Source organism: Mustela nivalis (genome assembly GCF_964662115.1).
Source record: "Mustela nivalis genome assembly, chromosome: 4".
Classification (NCBI taxonomy): domain Eukaryota; kingdom Metazoa; phylum Chordata; class Mammalia; order Carnivora; family Mustelidae; genus Mustela; species Mustela nivalis.
The window spans coordinates 95,800,004-95,820,200 of NC_139023.1; the positions used below are offsets into that span (position 1 = coordinate 95,800,004).

A 20,197-nucleotide genomic window follows, 5' to 3' on the forward strand; every position below is an offset into this window, starting at 1 on the left:
GACTTGCCAACTCTCCTGTTGGCAGGAGACTCTTTTTATATGTGTTAGGACTTTTGTCTGAACATCTTTACCTCTGGCATAGCTAGTAGCTTTTTCGTGTATTCAGATCTCAATTTAGATGTCACTTCGTGTGAGAGAACTTTCCATTCATCCTATCTAACATTATTCTCTGTCATATCAACCTTTGTTATGAAGCCCTTTTGTATCCTAATCTGAATTTATCTTTTTTTTTTTTTTTTTTTTTAATCTTCTGTAGCCTTCCTTTTTTAAGAAACTACTGTTTCCCCAGTGCCTGGCACAATGTACTTAGAAGATAATTGAAGGTTTTTTTCTCAAACCAAAGTCAAATGCATTTAAAATAGACTCAGAAATAGCATTAAGTGCTTTTTTCTCATCTGTGTTTGCACATAGCAGCAGTGTAATGTTCTTGGCTTTATTCTAACAGTTAATATTTCATTTTGAGCATTTTTTAGTACAGTTTATTGGCTATTGAGTTGGTATTTTTCAATTAGTTTGAATAAAGAAAAAAGGAAGCATTCCTACTATTAAAAGGTAACCAAAAAATTTTTTTTGAATTAAAAAAAAATCAACATTTTCATATTTCTTACTTTTTTTTTTTAAAGATTTTTAAAAAGATTTTGTTTATTTGACATAGAGAGAGCACAAGCAGGGGGAGGGGCAGAGGGAGACAGGGAAGCAGGCTCTCTGCTCAGCAGGGAGCCTGATGTGGGGCTCAACCCCAGGACCTGCAGTCATGACCTGAGTCAAAGGCGAATGCTTAACTGCCTGAGCCACGGAGGCAGCCCTTTTTCTTGAATTTTTATCTTGACAATGTTTGACCACACGTATACTACATAGATATACAGAGGGAATAGTCACTAAATCCTGAAATATCCAAAGACCAGATTCAACAATTATCAAGAATACCTCATCTTCAAGTTTAAGTTATATTCCTGCTTTCATTCAGTTTTATAAGTAAGGGTTGTTTTTTTAAAAAGATTTTATTTATTTATTTGCCAGAGACATAGCGAAAGAGGGAACACAGGCAGGAGGACTTGGAAAGGAAAAGCAGGCTTCCTGCAGAGCAGGGAGCCTGATGTGGGGCTCGATCCCAGGACGCTGTGATCATGACCTTGGTCGAAGGCAGATGCCCAATGACTGAGCCACTGTTTTTTTTTTTTTTTAAATTTTATTATTTTTAAGTAACCTCTGTACCCAGTGTAGGGTTCAAACCTACAACCCTGAGATCAGTCACATGCTATACTGACTGAGCCAGCCAGGCTCCCCTAGAAATAAGTTTTTAAAAAGTTTAAAACACTATATATGAGATGAATAAAATAATTTTATTTTATGTGTTATAGTTAGGAAACCATTGACTGCAGGAGTTTTACAAGCTTTACCAAAGTTGCCTCATCTGAACCAGGATTCTCAACAGGTACATTTTTTCCCCTATATTCTTCTATTGTGATATAGAATGTTCTGTACTGTTCTTTATGATGAGACTGCTATTATATATAGGGTCCCAAGATATCTTATCTCATGCCCACCCCCAACTTGTATCTCAGTAATTATTTTCATTATATCCTTGGGGGGAAAAGAGCCTAGCAGTTCCATTTATTAAGTAGTGAGTAGTATTAAGCAATTTAGTAAGTAAGTATTATGTCCTACTAATTTAGTAAGCTTTTTATTTTTACTTTTTCCCGTTTAATTGGTATTGTTGATATATAATGTTGTATTGGTTTAAGGTGTACAAAATAATGATTTAACATATGTATATATTGTGAATATATATGATCACTGTGAGCCTTTTATCTTATCTTATTTTATTTTACTTTTTAAGTAGGCTCTTCACCCAGCTCAGAACCCAGTGTGGGGTTTGAGCTCATGACCCTGAGGTCAAGACCTGAGCTGAGGTCAAGAGCTGAGCTGAGATCAAGTGTTGGTACTTAACTGACTGAGCCACCGAGGGGCAGTCCCTCATTCCGCTTTTTTTTTTTTTTTAAGTGGGCTCCACCCTGCACAGAGCCCAACGTAAGCATTTTACTTTTAAATATACACAATTGCTAATGGAATGTTTGCACTTGTTGGGCATACATTAGAACCTTAGAATAGATTAGTTTTCTTGTTCACATTGATTTTTGCATGGTAATTGATTTTCATCATAGCAGTTTCTAAAAACTCAATTTTACAAAGATAAAATGCCATTGAAAGAGATGGCATAAGATCTGATGTTGAACTGAACTATCTTGAGTTAACAGTTCATTCACTGATCAACAGATGCCAAGTGATAACTGTATTTCCCTTTAAATTTATTTAAATTTAAAAATTTTTATAATTTTTTAAAGATTTTATTTGAGAGACAGAGCTAGAGAGAGCTAGAGAAAGCATGAATGGTGTGGAGGGGCAGAGGATGAGGAAGAAGCATACTCCGTGCTAAGCAGGGAGCCTGAAGCAGGGCATGATGCAAGACCCTGGGATCATGCCCTGAGCTGAAGGCAGACCTGTAACCACCTGAGCCACCAGGCACCCCAATTTTTATAATTTTTAAAAGATTTTATTTATTTATTTGAGAGACAGAGAGAGGGAGGGAGAGAGAGAGAGAGAGAGAGAGAGAAAATGCACACAACCCAGGGGAAGAACAGAGGGGTAAAGAGAGGGAGAGAGAGAATCTTTTAAGCAGACTCTATTGAGTGCAAAGCCCATTGAAGGGCTCAATCTCCCAACCTTGAGATTATGACCTGAGCCAAAACCAAGAGTTGGATGCTCAACCCACTGACCCATCCAGACACCCCGTCCCTTAAATTTAAAACATTTTGTGCAGCCCCTGTTGATTTCACTGTGGTACCCCAAAGTACCTTGTTGAGCAGTTTAAGAACCATGGTAATACTATGAAAATTATGGTACTTATTAGAATACATTGATATGCTAGTCCTCTAAATTAGTGTTTCTTCTTGGGGATGTTTAACGTATTTGGAGGGATATTCATTATATGGCACTGCTCTTTCTAAAAGACGTGTTTGAAACAAAAGAAAGTGAAATGTTTCCTTTGCCCCCATTTTGTATCTTACTGTATTTTCCAACTGTTTTTTTTCCTCCTTTTTTAAATACAGAAAAAATGAAAAAAAATAAAACTCACCCTATCACTGATAGGTAATTATTAATGTTTACAACATTTTAGGCCCATTTTCAAAAATATGGTTAGATTGTTGTGGGTGTAAACAGTTTTCTGTCTTTTCCCCTTAATATTTTATGTTTCTTACCTTATTAAGATACCTCTTAAATATATCTTCTATTTATTTATTTATTTATTTAGTTAATTTTTTACCTGCTTGGTGAGTTAGCTTATTATTGTCTTTATCTGAAAAATCTTCACAGAAAATTATGATTTGGTGTATTAGCTCTTAGCAGGCTGCTCCTGAGCTCTAAGGAAGCTTGCCTTCCTCTGAGCTACCTAGTTTTTCTTCTGGGGCAAGGGACATTTGGGGATGGTTCCACCTCATCTTTTTAAATTAACTTCTTTCTTAGGCTTCTTCTGGACTGGATTATCTCATATAGCAGCATGAGCTTTCTTAACCGTATCTCCATCATGTCTGGAGTTACATTGTTGTTTTTGTATTGAGAGAGCTATTTATTGTAAGCATCTTCATCTTCTTCTATTAGTAATGCATATCATCTGCAATGTTCTGACCCATGATGAGCTTCTGATGTACTTCTGCATTGACTTCCTTGCTTTCTGAATCATAAGTAGGAAATCATTTGGTAATGTGAGAGATAGACAAGCCTCCATTCACAGCTCCCACGAGAACCCCAAAACTTTATTTTCAGGAGTAGTTCTGGCAAACTCTGCATTCAGATAGCAGGTGAAAGTACCAGGTTGACCATCAGTGTTTGTCACCTCCACTTCGGCTTCTGAGATCTTGGCCACGTCAAATCTCTTGAGAAGCCTGTGGGTCAACAGCAGGCCGGTATAATATGCTGTGGTATAATTTGTCAGGCCAACCTTCACACCATACTCTGGAGTTCATGAGCTTGCGCTGCACAACTATCATATCTCCTTCTATGTGGGTGTGAGTAATCTGACAAATGAGATCCCTTTTTGGTTACACAAATTTTCATCCTGTAGTGAGGTGTGTTGTGTTTATTTTTATTTTGAATTACCAAGTGTTTCTGAGCATAGTAATCAGTTTTATCCTCTCGTCATCTTTGAAATTTCACTTGGTATCTCTTAAAGTAAGACTTATTCTTGACAACTTTAACAAATGCCATCCTGCAGAACAGAGACCACGTTAGCCACTTAATCACAGATCAGCTGTTTAATATCTTTTAGAGGTTACTTACCATCCTATCCTATGGATAATCTGTGCTTTGGATAAGCAGTGCCCTATTTTGAAGATTTAAATTATTTCTAGCATTTTGCTAGGATAAATAAAACTTCAGCAAATGTTTTTGCACATAAATTGTTGTTTACATTTTGAGTTATTTCCTTAGATTTGAGTCCCACATGTGGAATTGATGATAACTTGAAAGGCTAAGAACAATTTTTTTTTTCTTTTAAGATTTATTTGTTTGACAGACAGAGATCACAAGTAGGCAGAGAGGTAGGCACAGAGAGAATGGGGAAAAAGGCACCCTGCTGAGCAGAGAGCCTGATGCGGGACTCGATCCCAGGACCCTGAGATCATGACCTGAGCCGAAGGCAGAGGCTTAACCCATTGGGCCATCCAGGTGCTCCTAAGAACAATTTTCTTGATTTATATTGTCAAATCTAAAAATCTTCCTCTTTTATAGTATGAATATTTATTTCACTTCATATTCGCCAGTACTAAGATATTTTCAATGCTGAGACATGTAGGTGGCTTGGTTGCTTGGACATCCAACTCTTGATTTCGGCTTAGGTTGTGATCTTGGGATCGTGGGGTCAAGTCCAGCATTGGGCTCTGCTCTGTGTGAGGGCTGTTTGAGATTCTGTCTCTTTTCCTCTTCCCTTCCCCTCAGTCTTGTACTCTCTCTTCCTCTCTAATAAATAAGTAAATCTTTTTTTAAGATTTTATTTATTCATTTGAGAGAGAGAGAGCATGAGCGGGGGGAGAAGCAGAGGCAGAGGGAATGGGAGAAGCAGACTCCCTGCTGAGCCAGGAGCCCAACTTGGGGCTCCATCCCAGGACTCTGGGATCATGATCCCAGCCAAAGGCAGATGCTTCATCATTTGAGCCACCCAGGTGCCCTGATAAAACTTTAAAAAAAAAAAGATATTTTCAATTCTTGCTAAGTCAGAATAATATTTAATTAATATATAGTTTTTGTTTCTTTGATTATTAGTGATAGTGTTCTTTTGTTTTTTATTTTTATTTTTAAATTTTTATTCTTTTTTTTCTTCTATTTTTTATGTCTAATAGAAATTTATATTTTATTTTATAACTTACTAGTACCTTTTAGTTATTCTGTTTATATTCTTTTCCTAAGATCATAAAAGAAAATGAGGTTGAACCAAGTGAACCACTTCAGTCTTGGCAGGTGAGTTAATCTTTTTTAAAATATAAAGTAGCCAGAATTTATAGTTATATTTATAGATATGGCATATAATTTTATATTGTCAGTTTTTTTTTTAAGATTTTATTTATTGACAGAGATCACAAGTAGGCAGAGAAGCAGGCAGAGAGAGAGGAGGGAAGCAGGCTCCCTGCTGAGCAGAGAGCCCGATGGGGGGCTTGATCCCAGGACCTTGGGATCATGACCTGACCTGAGCCGAAGGCAGAGACTTTAACCCACTGAGCCACCCAGGCGCCCCTGTCAGTTTTCAATATCATTTGTAAACTTATTTAGATGAGCCTGCTGTCTTGTACAAATATCCTGGTGTGGTCAATAGGATTTGGTTAAGTAACAAATCTGTTATCACAAATAAGTTTTTTTCTTTTAAGATTTTGTTTATTTATTTGACAGAGAGAGATCACAAGTAGGCAGAGAGGCAGGCGGTGTCGGGGAGAGGGGAAGCAGGCTCCTGAGCAGGTAGCCTGATTCGGGGCTCTGTCCCAGGACCTGGAGATCATGACCTGAGCTGAAGGGAGAGGCTTAATCCACTGAGCCACCCAGGCACCCCCACAAATAAGTTTGTAAACTTGTAATCATTACTTAATTCAAGAATTATAATTGATAATTATAGCTGTACCTGTAACTCTGTTGCCTTAAAGAAAACAAAACAAATAAAATTCATTTAGGGGTGGCTCAATCTTTTTTTATCCTTATATAATAAAATCAAATGTATAAAATAATAATGAACAACCACATATTTAGCTTAGAAATGATCACATTCTTAATTCTTTTCTTCACTTGAAAAAATAGGATTTAAACCTTTTCAAGGGCAGTTATCACAAAATATAAACTGCAAATAACACTGTCATTCTCCACAATGAGTTGCTATTTATTTTTATTTTTATTTTTTAAAGATGTTATTTATTTATTACAGAGGAAAAGAGTGGGAGCATGAGCAGGGGGAGCAGCAGGAGAAGCAGACTCTCCATTGAGCAGGGAGGCTGACTTGGGGATTGATCCCAGGACTCTGGGATCATGACCTCAGCTGAAGGCAAACACTTAGCCAACTGAGCCACCCCAGCATCCCTATGAGTTGCCATTTAAAATAAATCTCATATATTTTAAAAAATCTGTTGTAATCTCATAGGAATGAAAAAGATCTTATAATATTTTGTAAAAAAATTTTTTTTATTTCAATCTTTTTAGCATTAATATAGGAGTATATTTGCCTTTTTGTAATACCTTTCATACTATAATTTACTGAAGCAACCTCTTCATGTTCATTATTGATAGAAAAACTTTCATCGGGCATCTTAGTGGCTCAGTGGGTTAAGCCTTTGCCTTTGGCTCAGGTCATGATCCCAGGGTTCAGGGATCAAGCCCCGCATCGGGCTCTCTGCTCAGTAGTAAGCCTGCTTCCCCCATCTCTTTGCCTGCCTCTCTGCCTACTTGTGATCTCTCTCTCTGTCAAATAAATAAATAAATAAATAAGTAAATCTTAAAAAAAAAAAAAAAGGAAGAAGAAAAACTTTCAAAATTTAAAGTTAGGGTACTCTTTAAGGATATACTTAATGGCACTGCTATTTTATTTCTGCTAATTTAATTTCTATAATTAGCTAAAATAGCAACAGAAGAGAGGGTGCTATGATAATTGGTTTTTTAAACTCACTATATTTGAAAATTCTAAGTCTAAAATATGAGTTGAATGTTTTGAAGAACTACTTGGTTGACAGATGTGCTAAATATATTGTTATTAATGGAAGGTAACTATTATTTGAAGAAATGCACTACCTCTTGTCTATTGAGGAATTGTTTTCTCTATACTTTTTAAACATAAAAATTATTTCTGTTAAATTCCTTTTCAAAATCTCATTCATAGTAGAAATTATGATTATATAGTTCTTGATGAACTAAAAATGACTAGTTGCTCTTGTCTATATCTTGTGTTTTTATGGTTGCTAGGAAATTGTTTATCTTTTTATCTTATTTTTAATGTAGGCTTCATGCCCAAATTGGGCTAGAACTCACGACCCTGAGATTAAGAGTCACATGCTCAACTGGGGCATCTGGGTGCCAGTCAGTTAAATGGCAGACTCTGGATTTTGGTTTAGGTTGTGATCCCAGGGTACTTGGATTGAACTCTGTGTCGGGCTCCATGCTCAATGGGGAGCCTGCTTAATGATTCTCTCTCTCCTTCTCCTGCCCCTCCCCTCACTTTTGAGCTCTCTCTAAAATAAATAAATCTGAAAAAAAAAGAGAGTCACATGCTCTACTGGCTGAGCCAGCCAGGTGCTCAGATTTCATTCTTCTTCTTTTTTTTTTTTTAAATTTAATTTATTTATTTGAGAAAGAGAGAGAGAGAACACGAGCGGGGTGAGGGATAGAGGGAGAAGCAGACTCCCTGCTGACTAGAGAGCCTGACGTGAGGCTCAATCCCAGGACCCCGGGATCATGACCTGAGCTGAAGGCAGACGCTTAACTAGTTGAGCCACCCAGGTGCCCCTGATTCATTCTTTAAATTGATAACGCTTTTTACAATTTTTCCTCTTTTGGTTTCAAACTAATTTTTGAATTAAATAATCTGTATTAACATTAAGTATTAGGTTAGATGGGTGATTATTAGGTATGCAATAATTTTTTCTAGTGTTAAAATATTCAACTATGGGCTCCTGGGTGGTTCAGTTGGTTAAGTGTCTGCCTTCAGCCAGGGTCATGATCCCAGGGTCCTGCGATCAAGCCCCACATTGGGCTCCCTGCTTGGCAGGGATCCTTCTTCTCCCTCTCCCTCTGCCTGCCACTCTGGCTGCTTGTGCTCTGTCTCTGTGTCAAATAAATAAAATACAATCTTAAAAAAAATCAGCTATAGTTTTAGAATTAGGATTGCTTGGGTGGCTTAGTTGATTAAATGTCTGACTCTTGATTTCGGCTCTGGTCCTGATCTCAGGGCTATGAGACTGAGCCCTGAGGTCGAGGCTTGGTGGGGACTCCGCCCAAGATTTTCTCTCTCCTGAGGCACCTGGGTGGCTCAGTTGGTTAAGTGTTGGCCTTCAGCTCAGGTCACGATCTCAGGTCCCAGGGCACACTTCCTGTTCAGTGGGGTTCTGCCTGTTCCTCTCTCTCTGCCCCTCCCACCACTCATATGCACAAGTGCACTCTCTCTCTCTCTCTCAAATAAATAAAATCTTAAAAATGATTCTCTCTTTCCTTCTGCCCCTTCCTCTTGTGTGCACGTGTGTTCCCTCTCTCTCTCCAAATAAGTAAATTTAGAAAGATTTTATTTATTTGACGGAGAGAGAAAGAGAGGGAGAGAGAGCGTACAAGCAGGGGGAGTAGCAGGCTCCCCAGTGAGCAAAGAGCCGGACATGGGGCTTGTGACCTGAGCCGAAGATAGACGCTTAAATGACTGAGCCACCCAGGCTCCCCTCAAAATAAATAAATTTTAAAAAAATTAGGATTAGAATTTTTTATTGCTGAGTTTTAAAATTACTTAGCATGTACCTTACCTGCTGGAGAACTTGCTTGCCAGAGGTAGCTTGTTATATGTTTGTATGTACAGAAGTAAGATTGAAATGGCAAGTGTACTTTGAAATAGCAAGCTTTAAGTTTTGGGAGTATTTTCCAATAAAACTCATGAGTGGCCTATAAAACTCTACTAGCTAACACACTTACTGATATTTTATTCTAGATCTTTTCCTTGGGAGATGAAGAGACTGCTTTTCTAGATGTTATCCCTAAACAATTAGAGAGAAAAACCTGTGACCCTAAGGTAAAATTTGTGAATAACTTTGATTTTCTAATCCACTGCCTTTTCCTGCTGTTTTTATACCACTCTCAGAGTTTTCATAGGCAGAAAGTTAATGAGCATAGTGAATTAACCTGATTTTAGGAACAAGAAAAACTAATGACTGGTACCCCTTGTTTTACTTGAGCCTTTTCTCTTCACTAGTGAACTAATAATGCGTCATGCATATATATGATGCATACCCTAGAAATTGGAAGATAAATAAGCTGTAAATAATGAATGCTTTGCAGAGAACAAAATGAAGATCTTTATAGCCTTCAACATATAGGCTACTTTACCACTCCTACTTTTGTAAAAGTATATATAACCCAAGTTCTATCTAGTGCCATCTACTCCATATCAAAAATTTGTAGACAAAGTAGCATATAAATACTTGGACTTTATAAATACTGATTTTATTCCTAATACCCAACAGACCTTTAAAGGAGATCTACATAGAAGCATAGAGAATAAGGTGTCTGTTATTTGTGGAGAATGTGTATTCTCCATCAAACAAATTAGAAATATACAGAGTCTCAATAGGTGAGACTTTTTTAGTTGAACTGTGTATGTTTTTAAATTTAGAATATTTTCAACAAAAGTTCTTTATAAAGGATATTTAGATTTGATTTTCCTTTCAAATGTGTGATTTAGAATCTTCATTTTTAAATAAGTGAATATTCAGATTATTTACTATCATAATTTTGTTAATTTATCAGTTAGAAATAAATTCTATTAGCAATCTTAATTTTTTCTTAAAGATTTTATTTATTTATTTGACAGAGAGATCACAAGTAGGCAGAGAAACAGTGAGATGTAGGCTCCCCATGGACTAGAGAGCCTGATGTGGGGCTTGATCCCAGGACCCTGGGATCATGACCCGAGCTGAAGGCAGAGACTCAACCCACTGAGCCACCCAGGTGCTCCAAGCAATTTTAATTTTCCACTTTCTGGGTAGATTTGTCACCCAGTGAGGAATAAAAATCCTAGAACCCCTTAAGGGGGCAGTAGAGAAAGCTATTTGAAGACTGAGAGCAGATCATCAGGTCTCTGAGGACATGACAATACCTCTCTGAAGTACACGCCTGTATTGGCATCATATTCTTAGGACTTTGTTCTCAAAGCAATAGGATCAGATCTTCTGGGAGCCCACCATCCCTCTTCTGGGAAGCCTGATAGTTTACAAAATGCCTGAACAAAGGAAAATGCTTTCTATATTTCTTTACTTACTTCCTATTACATGTTTATTGACGGCTTCCGATATGCCAAGCATGGTGTTAAATGCACATGGTACCCTGATGAAAGCAACATGTTTCTCCCCTCAAGAAGTTTATAGTACAGTTAGGATATAGATGAAAAGAAACTTCATTATAGTATAATGTGGTAAGTTTATAATGGAAAGTTGTATAATGTACATGGCACGCATAGAGAAAGGACCAACTGTATTTTGTGGTTTAATTACTCCATTATAACTATAGCTTTTGTGCTCCTTATAAAAAATTCATATTTATTAATGTTGAACTTGAATTCAATTAAATCAATAACCAAATTGTGTTTTATAATTAGCATGTGTTAGGATAATAGGAGTTTTTCTGGTTTTCAGTATTATTCACCAAATAATTATTTACATTAATATTTAATAAGAAAGCTAAATTGTGATTTATTTCCTGTGTATATATATATACATTGTGACTATATATCAATATGTACTTATTGCAATACTCATTTTTAATAATTTATTTGTAGCCTGTTGAGTTTCAAGGGCACCAAGTGAAAGGATCAGCTACTAGTGCTCTGATGGTCAGAGGACACAGCTCACAGCTAGAATGCGGTCAGTTTCCAGATAGTATTGAGTATGAAAACTACAGAACAGACACTTGTTTATTGACACCAAAATTGACTAGTGCTTGTATGCAGATTGATTTCTTGCAGGTAAAAATATTTTTTATAGTTGCACCTTGCCAAATCATTGTCTTTATATCAATACTAAATTTTATGAAGAAATATTTAAATCTTTGAACAAATAAAAATTATCCTTACCCCCACTCTGTAAAGTATGACACTATTCACCTCTCAATTGCTACCAAATAGAGTTCATAAGAGAATGATACGCATATATTCAAAACAGTGTCTGGTCAAGAGATTAACATTTTTTTTTTCCCAAAGATTTTATCTATTTATTTGACAGAGAGAGAGCACAGCAGGCAGAGTGGCAGGCAGAGAGAGACAGGAAAGCAGGCTACCTACCCATCAAGCAGAGAGTCCAATGCGGGGCTCGATCCCAGGACCCTGAGACTATGTCCAAGCTGAAGGCAGAGGCTTAACCCACTGAGCCACCCAGGCGCCCCTATAAGATATATTTTAAGGCAAAATGACCAAGCCTACCTAAGTGTGGCAGATTGCACATAATAGTCTCTAAACCTCAAAAAATATTCTGTATTTCATCAAATTCCCAGGTACTATCACTGATTAAAAGAAGCATCATTATGGGGTACCTGGGTGGCTCAGTCAGTCAAGCATCTGGCTTCAGCTCAGATCATAATCCCAGGATCCTGGGATCAAATCCCTCATCTGTCTCCCTGCTCAGCGGGGAGCCTTCTTCTCCCTCTGCCTCTGCTGCTCCCCCTACTTGTGCTCTCTCACTCTCTCTGTGTCAAATAAATAAATAAATAAATAATTAAAAAGAAAAGATTTTACTTATTTATTTGACAAAGAATACAAGTAGACAGAGAGGCAGGCAGAGGGAGAGGGAGAAGCAGACTCCCCACGGGGCAGGGAACCCGATGGGGGGCTTGATCCCAGGCCCGTGGGATCATAACCTGAGCTGAAGGCAGCCACTTAACCACCTGAGCCACCCAGGTACCCCAATAAATAAAATCTTAAAAATCTTAAAAAAAAATTAAAAATCTTTAAAAAAATGAAAAAATAAGAGCAGCATTATATACTACTAATAAAGAAGAGCAGTTAACATTATACTGTGCTTCATCACTTTGACTTTTTTATTAAAAACTTTTTTATTGTGGTGGGGTGCCTGGGTGGCTCAGTTGGTTAAGCATCTGACTCTTGATCTCAGCTCAGGTCTTGCTCTCAGGGTTGTGAGTTTGAGCTTCATGTTGGGCTGTGCGCTTGGTGTGGGGCCTACTTAAAAACAAAAAAACTTTTACTATGGTTAAAAAAATCATAAAATTTATAATCTTACCTATTTTTATGTGTACAGTTAAGTAATCTGAAATGTATTTACAATGTCGTGAAGCAGATCTCTAGAACTTTTTCCCTTCCACTTAGATTTTTGATGTTTTGCTTGTTGTAAGAAGTCTTGGATTTATTTGGGTGTAGATATTTTAATGATATATCACACCGCTTTGCCTCCTTGCCCTCTCTGAATGCAATACTCTTTTGTTCAGTGGCAAATGATAATGTTATCCTTTTGAAGATGTTTAAATGGCAAAATTACATAACAAGTAATGTTAATGCAAACTCATGCTTAAGTGATTATTGTATGAACAGTATGACTAACTTGCATATGGTTTCACTTGCATAGCAATGCCAGCAGTGTTATGACTATTGCCAGTGCTATAGGGATGTAACAAGGTCATCACTGTTAGGGTGCATCCTTTATCTCAGTGATGTTAAGATATAAGAAATGTGAATGTAAGCATTGATGATATATAATGTATTCTGCTTTCCCTGAATTGACTTCATAACGTACTGCTTCTGTTCTTCTGTGTCTCACATTATAACCACAAATTATATGTGTGTGTGTGTGTGTGAGTGTGAGCGCACATATAGGGAGGTAGATAAAGATATAGATATGTACACACACACACTTTATCTTTTTACTAAATAAACTGATGAATGGATCTCTGTTTTCTAGTTCCCAGATGAAGAAAACTTTCCAAAAGGAGGTATTGGCTTTCATATTGAAGATAATTTTCAAGTGAGAGCTGAGTCTAATAAGAACTCAATTGAAAATGACTGTAAGTAAATTCTAAGTAAAATATAACATTAAAAATTTATTTGACATTGAACAGACTGTTACATAAAAATCCATGCTTTTTTTTCTTCTCCACAGTTATTTTAGATTTCTCTCCTAAAAATTCAGAACGTTCATATCATTATTTGGATTATAATTTTAAATCAGCAGAGAAGACTTCATGGGAAGGAAATAAGGTATAATGTAAGGAGAATTTAATGGTTGAGAGTAAAAAACCTTGGTAATCTTGGGAAGCCTGGGTGACTTAGTCACTGAAGTGGCTGACTCTTGATTTCGACTCAGGTCATGATCTCAGGGTCCGGGAATTGGGCCGAGTCAGATGCCACACTTGGCTTGGCAGGGAGTCTGCTATAGAGATTCTCTCTCCTCTCCTACCACCTCTCTTCCTGCTCATGCATACTCACTCTCTCTCTCTCAAATAAATAAACAAATCTTTAGGGGCGCCTGGGTGGCTCAGTGGGTTAAGCTGCTGCCTTCGGCTCGGGTCATAATCTCAGGGTCCTGGGATCGAGTCCCACATCGGGCTCTCTGCTCGGCAGGGTGACTGCTTCCTCCTCTCTCTCTGCCTGCCTCTCTGCCTACTTGTGATCTCTCTCTGTCAAATGAATAAATAAAATCTAAAAAAAAAAAATTAAAAAATAAATAAATAAAAAAATAAACAAATCTTTAAAAACAAATCTTGGTAATCTTAGAAGAAATGAATCCCGCAAAAACTAAAAAGATAAAAATCTTAGGAATTTTTTTAAGCATGATCAAGAAAGTTTACCAAAAATCAACATTATTTTAGTGTTAAAACATCAGTATAGTTTGTTAGAATAAATAAGAAGGGAGAGCATGCACATGCCATGCAGATATCTGGAGCATTCCAGGTACAAGGAATAGCAAGTGTAGAGGTTTTGAGGCAGGGGAATGCTGGCCAATTTATAGAATAACAAGGAGATAGCCCTGGAATGAATGAATGAATGAATGAATGAAGGGGAGAGTGGTAGGAAGTTAGATCAAAGTGGAAGTAAGGGGCTGATCTTACAGGGGTGCTGCACAGGACATTTTCAGAACCTTCTTGTACTTTGAGAGAGTTTGGGAACCATTAGAGTTTTAATGAGAGGAAATGAGAATCTGACCCATTTCAAATAAATCCAATAGTTTTTATTATTTATTTATTTAAAAGATTTTATTTATTTATTTGACAGAGAGAGAGAGAGAGCAGAAACAGGGTGAGGGCCAAATGGAGAAGCAGGCTACCTGGGGAGCCTAATGTGGGACTTGATCCCAGGACCGTGGGATCGTGACCTGAGCCCAAGGTAGACACTTAACTGACTGAGCCTCCCACTGACTGAACAACATAAATCCAATAGTTTTTAATGTTCTATATTTTACTTTTTATGATTATTATTGACTTTAATGAGTTTATTCTATCCTGCCCCTTTGGGAAGAATCTTTGTCCTGCTATAACTCTACATAATGTGCTTGAAAGCATTATTTTTATAATGTAGATTACTAGAATTCATTCAAACTATAGGGAAAAAAGTGTAATAACATTTTGGTCAGTAGTCTTGTTTTTTCTTTCTGAATAGGCGATATCACCAGAACAAAAGATCTCTACATTAAACCCTGTTTCTACTTTTACTTTGAACTCAAGAAATGAAGACTTTGTGCTGGAATTCTCTGAGGAGTCCCTGAAAGAAAGAACTTTACCTGGTGACCTTTACTTCCTCAGCTTAGTTACTATCAAAGTGCTCTAATCCCTCTCTGTGTAAAATGAAGTTTTTTATTTGTTCAATTGTTACTAAACTAATAGTATCTTAGGACCAAATTCTATGTCGTATCCCTCAAGCCTTCCCTTTTTCTATTCCAGATGGCTCTTACTTCCAAATACGGTATTTCCTTCTAACTTGCAGGTAGCTTCTTTCTTCTGTCATTTTCTCATTATGGACCTCTGAAATTGTCTTCTGTCATTACGGTTCTTCTCACAGCTCTAACTCCAGAGCCAGGCCCCTCTATTGCCCATTCCCCTTCCAGGGGAACAGTTCATTGTCAATGTCTCATCTACACCATTGGTTGATTTTGTTCTAACCTCTTTCTTTCCTCTGATTTGCTTAGGGGTCTCTTCAGCTGCTGCTTCCTCAGTTGCATTTTCAAGTCTCTATTTTTTAAAGTCTTACCTATGAGTAAATTCCTACTTTGTGATAAGTAGATTCTTTCCCTTAACTTTTCTTTTTCTCTCTCTTTTCTTATAATTTCACCAGCGGATCTGCACCTGATTCCAAAGCTGTGCTGGGTAAGGGGTGAAGTTGTAGGTTATTTTTTTGGTCATGAGTGGATGATACAAAAAAAAAAAACTTTGTAATGTGAATGAGTAGTTATGATGGAAAAGGTTTAGGTGGGTATGGTTAGTAGAGAAAACAAGGTAAGGAAGAGTCAGTATGGGAGGAGTGGGTATCCAAACAGGTGAGGTGACAATGAAATAATAGATAATTTTCATAGTTAAGCCATGGGTCTTTCTTTATTTTTTAAAATTTTTATTTTTTGATTTTTTTATTCAAGTATAAACATGTAGTATTTAATTAGCTTCAGGTGTAGAATACAATGATGCAACAATTTTATACATTTCTCAATGCCTATTGAGATAAGTGTGCTCTTAATCTCCTTTATCTATTTCACTCCTTTCCCCACCCACCTCCCCTCTGTATGTCTCTGTGTGTGTGTGTATGTGTACCGCATCTTCTTTATCCATTCATCTGTGGATGGACGCTGTTTCCATATCTTGGCTATTGAAATTAATGCAGTAGACATGGGGATGTGTATATCTTTTCAAATTAGTGTTTTCATTTTCTTTGGGTAAATATCCAGTAGTGGAATTACTGTATTACATGGTAATTCTATTTTTAATTTTTTGAGGAACCTCCATACTGTTTTCCATTGTGGCTGCACCAACTTGCATTCTCACCAACAGTGCATTGGGTTCTTTTTCTCCACATTTTTGCCAACACTTGTTATTTCTTGTCTTTTCTTATTTTGGCCATTCTGACAGATGTAAAGTAATATCTCATTGTGGTTTTAATTTGTACTTCCCTGATGATGAGTGATGTTGAACATTTTTTCATGTGTCTGTTGGTCATCAGTATGTCTTTGGAAACATGTCTATTCAGGGATGTCTAGATGGCTGTCAATAAAGCAGTGGACTCTTGACTTTGCCTCAGGTGATAATCTCAAGGTCCTGATATCAAGGTGAATCAGGCTCCATGCTCAGCAGGGAGTCTGCTTAAGGATTCTATCTTCTCCCACTGTGCCCCTCCCCAGCTCGTGCTTGTACACATGCTCGTGCACACTCTCTTTCTCTCTCTAAGATAAATACATTTAAAAGAAAAAAAGAAAAGTTATATTCAGATCCTTTGCCCACTTTAATGGAGTTACTTGTGGTTTTTTGGTGTTGTGTTGTAGAAGTTCTTTATATCTTTCGGATATTTACCCCTTGTCTGATAATAGCATTTGCAAATATCTTCTTCCATTCTATAGATTGCCTTTTTCTTTTGTTGATGATTTCCTCTGCTGTCCAAAAGCTTTTTATTATAGTGTTGTCCCAGTAGTTTTTAATTTTGTTTTTGTTTCTCTTACCAGAAGAGACATATGTAGAAACATATTTCTTGGCAAATGTCAAAGAAATTACTACCTATGTTGACTTCTTTAGGAGTTTTACGATTTTAGGTCTCACACATATGTCTTTTAATCCATTTTGAGTTAATTTTTTTTAATGGTGTAAGAAAGTGATCCAGCTTTATTCTTTTACATGTAGCTGTCTGGTTTTCCCAGCACCAGCTGTTGAAGAGATTTTCCCCATTGTATATTCTTGCCTCCTTTGTTGTAGATTAATTGACCATGTAAGCGTGGAATTATTTCCAAACTATTATTTGGCTTTCATTGATCTGTATGTCTATTTTATGCCAATCTTTTACTCTTTAATGAAGTTTTAACTTTTCTGTCAATGTTGCTGATTGGCTTCTTAGAATTATAATCTAACATTATAGAAGAATATCATTGGCTCACCTATTGCTGTACTACCTTTCCAAGTGATCACTATAGTTTATTTCCAATAAATGATAAGTCTGTCAGGAAGGCACATTATCATAAAATAGGAAACCATAGGATTGTCAGATAAAAACTTTAAGCTTATATATTTCCTATGTAGTATTATTCATTCACTTATTTATTCTATAAATATTTATCATTGCTTTTTACATTTTCAGGAGTATGTCTATTACTAACACTGCTCACCGAAGGAATTCCAAAATTCAGCCAAAATCTGCCATTACATGAGTTTACCAGAGTTGAACTCTTATCACATACCAACAGATCAGAATAAAGCTAAATATCTTTGTAACCCTGAAAGTGAACATATTAATTCATGAGTGTAGTAAATAAAAAGGAGGCTATAGTCGTATGGTCCGATAAATAAACCATGAACTTCAGTTTCTGGAGTAGGAATGTAAAGTTGAGAACAAACAATTAGTTCTGGGTTTTTGTCCTGACTCTGCCAATCAGTAGTCATGTTACCTCTAGGTCTTGGTAGTCTCATCTATAAAATGAGTACAATAAATCCCTTCTTGGCTATAAAGTACTCTGAAAACTTAAGTGCTATGTAAATATAATCTAGTGACTGGTGGTGGAAGGGAAGCCTTAGCTAAGGGGGAAAAGAAAAAAGAGAAGAATTGCAAGTTCATCAACCTTAAGAAAGTTTGAGTCTCTTAACTTTGAAATCTAAAATCATTAAAATATTTATATTATGAAAGTGGAAATAAAATTAAGGATTTTTTTTCAAGGCAAGTTGGTACTTTTTCTTTTTTATACAGATAGCTACTGGTTTTTAGGGCCTAGGTGGTGACTGTAATACATTTTTTATTTAATCAACTTTTTTTTTTTCCCTCCAGTTATCAAAAAATCTAGTTCTCTGGAGAATAAGAACTTTCAAAAGCTTCCATTAGTAAGTAGAACCCGAGTTCCGCTTATTACCTTGCCACCTGCTGAAAGGTCACCTGATTTAGATTCTTGTTCATATGTGATCAACTGTGATAGGCAAGAATCTTCTGGTCCCCCCCCCATATTCAACTTGTGTGAAGAATCAGGAGTTCGTTCTTTTAGCTTTGCACTTGAGGACCAAAGTGAAACTTCCTTCTTTAAAGAATCTAGAGAAGTGACTCCAGGGGACATTTTACTTCTCAATAATATATCTACTCAAAGCAAGTGGCTGAAATATCAGAACATACCCCAGTGCAACTTGACTACTCCAAACGGAGTCGATATGAAAGTAACAGATGGCTTCTCTCCTGAGATTATTCCTGGGACGCATTTTAGTGACACAGGTGAAAGACAGAATGATACTGTGAATGAAATCTCTTTAGACTCTATGCATTTGCAAATGTTAAAAAGCATGCTCCATCAGCAGCAGCAGGATTTTAGCAGTCAAGATTTGGTTTCTAGAAAGAAAGCACTCTGTTTGAATATAAAGCAGACTTCCAAGATTGAAAATATTCAAAACATTTTAGGAGAGTCTGCCTGCTACATCTACAGTGTAACAGATTTACAGGTGAGAAAGTGTACCGATGTATCTTGGTGCATTTTTTCCAATAGTTATTGTCTGAATTTTATTTTATTTTATTTTTTTTTTTTTAAAGATTATTTATTTGACAGACAGAGATCACAAGTAGGCAGAGAGAGGAGGGAAGCAGATTCCCTGCTGAGCAGAGAGACCCTGGGATCATGACCTGAGGCAAAGGCAGAGGCTTTAACTCGCTGAGCCACCCAGGTGCCCCTGTGGTCTGAATTTTATCAAAAGAATTACCAAAATCATATCAAGCAATGATTTTACTCCTGGAGCTGATGGCTTTTTGTTTTTTCCTTTTTTGAGTTTTCCAGAACTCTAGGTATAATTATGTCTTCTTTGACTTAAAATCTTTCCTGGTAGTTGTGAACATTAAGTGAACTTAAATATTTGAAACTGTCTGGTGCAGTATCTGGCACATAATAATAACTAGTTAATAAATTATAGCTTCAACTATTTCCACTTCGATTACTGTTCTTACTGTGATTGTTCTGATTTTTCACTATGAGTTCAGTTTTGCCAATCAGACCATAGTTAATGTAAAGTTAGATCTTATTATGTATTGATTTTGCACAATTACTGTAGTTGTAACCGGAAATTGAAACATACAGTGTTGTTCTTATTAGCAAAGTTTTTCCTAGCAAAAACTAAAAACTTATTAAGGGACAGAAACATTTATTCTTATTTATATGATTAAAATTGCCATGCATAGCCATTCTTGCTATATTCCCTGTCTCATTTAGAATTAACAAATGATTTTCAAGAATTCTGAAAATTAAAAGAAAAATGTGTTTGTTATACATCTCTACAGAAAATAACTTTCTTATTAATAAACACTATTTTTCCGGAGTTGTTATAATAACTTGAATTATTCAATTTCAGGAGATAAATGGCTCTGAGCTATGCTTCCCAAGTGGACAGAAAATAAAATCTGCTTATCTTCCCCAAAGGCAAATTCAAATACCAGCTGTTTTTCAGTCTCCTGCTCATTATAAGCAGATTTTTACATCTTGTCTCATAGGTATGACTGTTATTTTTCTATTTTATTATGATTGATCACTGCTTAATATAAAGGTAGTATAGCTATAGAAAGCATAATATTTTATACTGTGAATTTTTATATTAAATTCTCTACTTGAGATTTGTTATTTTCCATATGTTTCCTCCAGTTTTCAACAGTAACTTATATGCTAGTTTAAGGTCAAATTGAGTTTCATTAAGAGGGAAATGACGGTATTATCTTTTTCAAGTTATAATTTTTCATGTTTTTTGAACTAGAGGTGTTACAAGTGATTTT

General features: G+C 36.4%; 1 protein-coding gene across 4 annotated transcripts in view; it reads left to right on the forward strand.

The window, feature by feature from the left end:
- Nucleotides 1-20,197, forward strand: part of ZGRF1 (zinc finger GRF-type containing 1) — an 81,758-nt gene that overhangs the window by 22,091 nt on the left and 39,470 nt on the right. For 2 of the 4 annotated variants that reach the window (XM_082728746.1, XM_082728747.1), the window contains exons 7-14: nt 1,362-1,435; nt 5,464-5,514; nt 9,215-9,295; nt 13,185-13,287; nt 13,383-13,480; nt 14,879-15,002; nt 18,230-18,282; nt 19,783-19,921. In XM_082728746.1, the coding sequence (XP_082584872.1) occupies nt 1,362-1,435; nt 5,464-5,514; nt 9,215-9,295; nt 13,185-13,287; nt 13,383-13,480; nt 14,879-15,002; nt 18,230-18,282; nt 19,783-19,921 (723 nt within the window). Of the gene's footprint in view, nt 1-1,361; nt 1,436-5,463; nt 5,515-9,214; nt 9,296-11,056; nt 11,243-13,184; nt 13,288-13,382; nt 13,481-14,878; nt 15,003-18,229; nt 18,886-19,782; nt 19,922-20,197 lie in introns of all 4 variants that reach the window. The other 2 variants (XM_082728744.1, XM_082728745.1) reach the window with 2 other exon arrangements.